Raw genomic sequence first — 6,854 nt, forward strand, 5'->3', positions numbered from 1 at the left:
TGGACAGTCCATTCCAATGTCTCATCACCCTTTCTGTGAAAAAATTCCTTCTAACGTTCAACCTAACCCTTCCTGGCACAACTTGAGTCTTGAGTTTCCTCTGGTCTTGTCCCTGGCTGCCTGGGAGAAGAGGCCGACCCCCACCTGGCTACAGCCTTCTTTTGGGTGGTTCTAGAGAGTGGTAAGGTCACCCCTGAGCCTCCTTTTCTCCAGGCTGACCAGCCCCAGCTCCCTCAGTCGCTTCTCACAGGACTTGTGCTTCACCAGCTTCATTCCCCTTATCTGGATCCACTCCAACACCTCCATGTCTTTCCTGGATTAAAGGGCCCAGAACTGGGCACAGTACTCGAGGAGTGGCTTCAGCAGTGCAGGGGCAGGATTACTGCCCTGGTCCTCTCAGCCAGGATGCCCTTGCCTTTCGTGGCCAGCTGGGCACACGCTGGCTCATTTTCCGATGCTGTCACCAGCCACCCCCGTTCCTTTTACGCGGGGCAGTTTTCCAGCCGGTCTGCCACCAGTCCGTAGCCCTGCACGGCGTTGTCGTCACCCAAGTGCATTTGGCATTTGGTCTTGTTGAACCTCCTACAACTAGCGCCCGTCCATCCAGCCCGTCCAGATCCCTCTGCAGAGCCTGCGCGCCGGGCGGTACGGGGACCCGCTGGGCTGTGCAGGCTGGTGCGGGCGCTACTGGCAGCGGCACGAAGCGATCGCGCAGGGCGCTCGGGAAGGCGACCGTAGTGGGGACAGCTGTGCGAGCAGCGGGCGGAGCGGCAGGCTGGCCCGCGGGGGCCGGGCCGGGGCGGCGGCGGGGCCGGGCCGGGCCGGGCCGGGCCGGGTGACGCGGCGCTGCGACACTGGCGCCGCAGCGGGGCGGAGTGCGGGGGGCGGGCCGCGGGCGGGGCCGTTACGCCTCAGGCCCCGCCCCTTTGTCTGGCTGGCCAATGGGGCGGGGGGGCGTGGCCGGCGCGGCCCGGCATTAAGCCCATGCGCGGGGCCGCTCCCGCCCTTTCGGCTTGAGCGGCAGCAGCGGTTCCCTCCCGGCGGCTCCGGCGCGGCGCGAACATGGCGGACCAGGCCATCTCCTTCCTCAAGGACTTTCTGGCGGGCGGCGTCGCCGCTGCCATCAGCAAGACGGCGGTGGCGCCTATCGAGCGGGTCAAGCTCTTGCTCCAGGTCAGCGGCGCGGGCGAGAGAGGGTAGGCGGGCGGCGCCCGTCTCTGCCCCCGTGGGCACTGGGCCGGGCGAGGACAGAGGGCCGGGCGGGGGCGGGGGCCGCGGCCAGCGCGGGACAAAGGGCGCGGGCGAGGCGGCGGCGGCGGCTGGCGGGAAGGTCACGTGAGCGGCGGCGGGGAAGCCGAAGCCGGTTCCGCCACGCCGGGCGTAGAGGGGAGGGAGGGCCGGGCCGGGCCGAGCGGGGCGGCCGCCGATGGTGTCACTTCCTGCCGCCCCCGCTCCCGGCGCCGAGGGCACGGCAGGGAGGGGAGGGCGGCCGCTCTCTGCCGCCATCTTGGCGGCCTTCACGTGATGCGCGCCCGGGCCGCGATTGGGCCGCGGGCGGGGCGGGGTCGGGCCGCGGCCGGCGCGGAGCGACCCGGCGGCGCCCCAAGGTGACTCGAGTGACCTTCGCCGCCGCTCCGGGCCCGGCCGCGGGGCTGCCGCCTCCTGCCTCGCCCCAGCCCCTGTCCTTCTGCTGGCAGCGCTGCCGGCCTAACGCGGCTCTCTCAGGCGAGTCCCTCCCCAGGCCCGGCTTTGTCAGTAAAGGCTCTCACCCGCGTCTGTGCCCGGTGTATTTGTCTTTACTTGCCCTCGTACCTCACCGAATCAGTTTGGTAAAGACCTCAGAGAGATCATGAAGCCCAACTTGATGCCACGTAGTCTAATTTAAAGTAGACTGTGGCACCAAGTGCCACATCCAGGCTTCAACACTTCCAGGGATGGTTGCTTCACCAGTCCCTAGGCAGTCCGTTCCAAAGTCTTATCACTTTTTGTCTGAAGAAATTCCTCCCCTACTTCCCCCTAAACCTTGATGCTGTGTTCTCTTCTCGTGTCACTAGTTGCCTGGGAGTAGAGATTGGCCCCCACCTTGCTCCAGTCTCCCTTCAGGAAGTTGTGGAGGAATTGCTCGCAGTTTTCTGTTCTTGTTTTGCCACGTCCTGATTTCTGGGAAAGCTTGGAAGCAATCTTAAGTCTTTTTCTTTATAATACCAACAATGGCCATTCGGAATTAGCAACTTTGTTTTATAGTAGAAGCAGGTTTAAGCCTAGCTGCAGCATGGACTTGTCAAGGCAAGTGATCGATATTTGTATTTTTATTTTCAGGTGCAACATGCGAGTAAACAGATTGCTGCTGATAAGCAGTACAAGGGCATCATCGATTGTGTAGTGCGTATTCCAAAGGAACAAGGAGTGCTGTCTTTCTGGCGAGGAAACTTGGCAAATGTCATCAGATACTTCCCAACTCAAGCTCTTAATTTTGCCTTCAAGGATAAGTATAAGCAGGTGTTTTTGGGAGGTGTAGACAAGCACACTCAGTTCTGGAGGTATTTTGCTGGTAACCTGGCATCTGGTGGTGCAGCTGGAGCCACTTCCCTCTGCTTTGTCTACCCCTTGGATTTTGCAAGAACCCGTTTGGCTGCTGATGTTGGAAAAGCTGGTGCAGACAGAGAATTCTCTGGTCTTGGGGACTGTCTAGTCAAAATCACCAAGTCTGATGGTGTGCGTGGCTTGTACCAAGGGTTCAATGTCTCTGTCCAAGGCATCATCATCTATAGAGCTGCCTACTTTGGGATCTATGATACAGCAAAAGGTAATATTTCAGAGGGGATCTGAAAAACTTGTTTTTAGAATTGTATTCTCTGGTTTTGGACATGTGAAAGTGAAGGGGGATATCAGTGCCACATCCCTGACACTGATGTATGCAAGGCAAAACTTGTGCATGTGTTAATGGCAGCAACCTACCTGCAAGTACTGGTTTTGTACTTCAAGCAGTTGCTCCTAAGGCCAGGAGAGTATGTTGGTGACCAGACACAATTAGAATAATTTCTTTTTTGCTCAGTTCATACTGAAGCTACACTGGACCAGTTCAAGGAGAGTATGTTGGTGACCAGACACAGTTAGAATAATTTCTTTTTTGCTCAGTTCATACTGAAGCTACACTGGACCAGTCCAAGGAGAGTATGTTGGTGACCAGACACAATTAGAATAATTTCTTTTTTGTTCAGTGCATACTGAAGCTACACTGGACCAGTCCAAGGAGAGTATGTTGGTGACCAGACACAATTAGAATAATTTCTTTTTTGTTCAGTGCATACTGAAGTTACACTGGACCAGTCCAAGGAGAGTATGTTGGTGACCAGACACAATTAGAATAATTTCTTTTTTGTTCAGTGCATACTGAAGTTACACTGGACCAGTCCAAGTGTGTTTAGCAGAATGGGACTGAGCAGTGCTTTTGCAAAGTAATTCTTAAGCTTGACATTTGGGGAAATAAGCCATTGATGCTAGTTTGTAGTGTGATGTTATCCACAGGGACAGTGACTTAATTGAGTGATGTTTCTTTACTAAAAGTGAATAGTCGAGTATTCTCATGCCAATCCAAAAAGAATGCTTGGGCTTAAATTGTAACCTACTGTGATTACTGAGAAGAAAGTCTTCCAAATACAGCTTCAGCATGTTTAAAGTTTGTGAAATGTTTTGCTGCAATTTTGTTGAGAGTATGGGTCTACAGTGTTTCATACTAGTTCAGCTGGTAAAATAGCAATCATGCAGACTGAACGAGAGGAGGGTGTGCGAGGTAGAAAGCTAATTGCCATTTTTGTTCTACTGCAGGCATGCTCCCAGATCCCAGGAATACTCACATTGTTATCAGCTGGATGATCGCCCAGACAGTGACTGCTGTGGCTGGTGTGGTCTCTTATCCTTTCGATACAGTGCGGCGTAGAATGATGATGCAGTCAGGACGCAAAGGAGGTAGGCTGTAAATCCACAGAGCTGTTAATGCTGTTGAAACAGCTTTAACAAGATTAAGTTCTTCTTTACTAATAGCCATACTCAGAGTTACAGTTCATTGTTCCATAAATCTGGTTTATTATATTGTACTCAAATGAGGAAATGCAGTAAGGCTCAACCTGAGATTATCAGGATTTATGCTGAGGACTTTGCATGATGGAACATAAAATTAAAAAAAATGGCCTGCCTGTTTGCATTGTTAGATTAAACAAAGGTATGAAAAAGAAGGCATAATATTTTTAGCAAGTATTGTGTTACAAGTTTTAAATTGTGGTTTGGGACATCACAAAGCAGTTAAGTGAAACAGGGCAGTTGTTTAAATTACCTGAGATAAAGTAGGAATTAAGAATAACTCTTTGCTCTTTTCCTGCAGCTGATATCATGTACTCTGGAACAATTGACTGCTGGCGGAAGATTGCAAGGGATGAAGGAGGAAAGGCCTTCTTCAAGGGTGCATGGTCTAATGTTCTCAGAGGCATGGGGGGTGCTTTCGTGCTTGTGCTGTACGATGAATTCAAGAAAGTAATTTAAACAGCCTAAATAGAATTGGAAATCAAGTTGAGCAGATCATGTAGAATAACTACCATTATGGACCATTGACCTTCAAGAAATTCCTGTGAGTCTTATTTATCGGAGCCAGATGATACTTCTGGATGGGGCTAGAAACTGACATAGAGGACTGATCCACTTCTCCGTAACATGCATGAAAACACTGAATCTGGCAATTCAGTGTGACAATTTTTCTTTACAGCAGTAAGGAATGAGTAGCGTTGGTTCTGGGTCCAAAGTTGTTAGGTCCAATTTAGGCAGAAAAAAATCATTTGCCTGTGGATCAGTCTTCAGTTTCAAGTCCTATCTTCTAGGACCATAAAATTGTATTTGAAAGCATTTGCTAACAAATCATGTTCTTTTCCACTTGTACTGAAGCACTATGTACCATTTTGCACAGCTGAACATCTAGCAACTTTGTTCTTAAATTGGGGCATTCTGCTGTAAAACAATAAACATACTTACTCGGTCTGTGTTGAAATTATTACATAAAAGCCTTGGAAAAGCCTCTTGTATTTGAAAACTTGTTTCAGATAATAGGTCCTCTGATACCTTTACACAAATAAGCTTTTTTAAAAAATAATTAAATGTGAGATCTTTTGGGAGGAAGGGTGGGGAAGCATGGGTTATACTAATAGAAACCACTCCCATTCTTTGTGCCTGATAGTGTTTGATGGGCTGCTGCAAGTGGCTTTTTGCATGATTCTTAGAAATTAATTTACAACTCCTATGATTTAAAATTATGGGGTGGGGGTTCATTTGTAGGGCTAGGAAAACCCAAACTACCAAGGACTGTTAAAAAGTAATGCTCTTGCCCTTGGTAAAACAACCTAAAACAAATATTTTTTTTTGTCAAATCAGTATGGAAATCATCATGGCATTCATGCAAAAACCCAAGAACCCAATAAATGCCTTCAACTTCTGAGTGACCTATGTATGGTATTGCTGCTGGTTAGAAATGTTGAGTGGGCCATCCAGGATACTGTTTGGCCTCATCTGTAGCAGTGGTCAGTAGCTCTGGAAGGTTGCATTTAATCTGAAATGAGTTGCAGTCTAATAGGTGAAGTTGAAGGGTTGTGGGGGAGGAAATGTTTGCGCTTCTATGTAGCTGTAAAATAATAGATCAAAGTAGGTCAGCCTTCAGTATTAACTGATATTTAGGGATGGTCAGAAGACCAGATGGAGTAATTTCTCATAACTGCTCTTTGAGATAATGTAATACCTATGTGCCGTTCTTCATGTGTATATAATCTTTTGTACTTTGTAACCTGCAAAGACATGGTGGAGGGACCAGTAGAGGAAAACAAGGTGTTAATCTTCATGTTTTAAGAGCTCTCCCTATATCTTGAGAAAGGAAAAGTGTTGTATGACTTACTGAAGGCTGACTGAGCTGTCTTGAGTTCTTCTGTGTGCCTTCTGATACTGCTATTCAAGATGAAGTATTTAAATTACCTGCTTGGCTTTGGCTGGTTATTACCTTCCTCTCGAGTGTACTTTACCTTTTTCCTTTCATTGTTGCACAAGCACTGCATTCAACATCTGTATGTGAATGTAAGGACGTTACACAGCTACTCCGTACGCAGGCTCCTGGCAAACTTCATGTACCTACTGCAAGTGGTTCTTGCATCCTGTGGCAGTAGCAGCTCCCTCTGGTGCAGGAGGGTCATTTGGTGTTAACCTTGCCAGTTAATTATCTGGGGAGCAGGGGAAGATGCTTTGTCTATATAAACACATCAATCAGGTTTCTTTCTGTATCAGTGCCTTGCAAGGGTAGAGATAATGATGGGGTACCTCCCTGTGAGAGAGCCCAAGCTTTGGGAGAGAAACCAAATGTGGAAGTTACTTCAGCAGCCCCTGAAAGGGACAGGACTTCTACACCCAATCTCCCCTTCAGAACAAGGTTTAACCAAAAGAAATAGGATAATAAACAAATCATCCCAAATTTGCCCTAAACCAGGACAAAAAGTTTAAGTGGAACTGCAGTTTCCCTATGCTGTACATTCAAGATGAACTAATTTGTGGTGTTCAGGGTTTTTTTTTCTTTTTTAATATATGGCTTCCCTTAGTCATGCGGCAGCAATTTTCAGTGTGTGATGCAGTTTAGGGATGTAAGAGGCAAACAATAAAAGAGACTTTTAAAAAAACGACCATTTGTTCTCTGTCTTATTGAAACACTGACATTCATTCATTTTGAAAAGTATGAACAGGAAGACATCCAATGTTTGTAAAAGAAAATACTGGCATCTAAAGCCTATATTATTTTAAAAAGGTATTGGAAATAGCATTTCCACCTTTTG

General features: G+C 48.4%; 1 protein-coding gene across 1 annotated transcript; it reads left to right on the top strand.

Moving 5' to 3' along the window:
- Window positions 1-987: 987 nt before the first annotated feature.
- Window positions 988-5,026, top strand: SLC25A6 (solute carrier family 25 member 6). Its single transcript, XM_068182629.1, has 4 exons — window positions 988-1,173; window positions 2,320-2,806; window positions 3,829-3,969; window positions 4,382-5,026. The coding sequence occupies exons 1-4, from the start codon at window positions 1,063-1,065 to the stop codon at window positions 4,537-4,539; spliced, it is 897 nt and encodes a 298-aa protein (XP_068038730.1). The 5' UTR covers window positions 988-1,062; the 3' UTR covers window positions 4,540-5,026.
- Window positions 5,027-6,854: the final 1,828 nt, after the last annotated feature.

The sequence above is a fragment of the Anomalospiza imberbis genome, chromosome 2 (genome assembly GCF_031753505.1).
Source record: "Anomalospiza imberbis isolate Cuckoo-Finch-1a 21T00152 chromosome 2, ASM3175350v1, whole genome shotgun sequence".
Lineage (NCBI taxonomy): Eukaryota > Metazoa > Chordata > Aves > Passeriformes > Viduidae > Anomalospiza > Anomalospiza imberbis.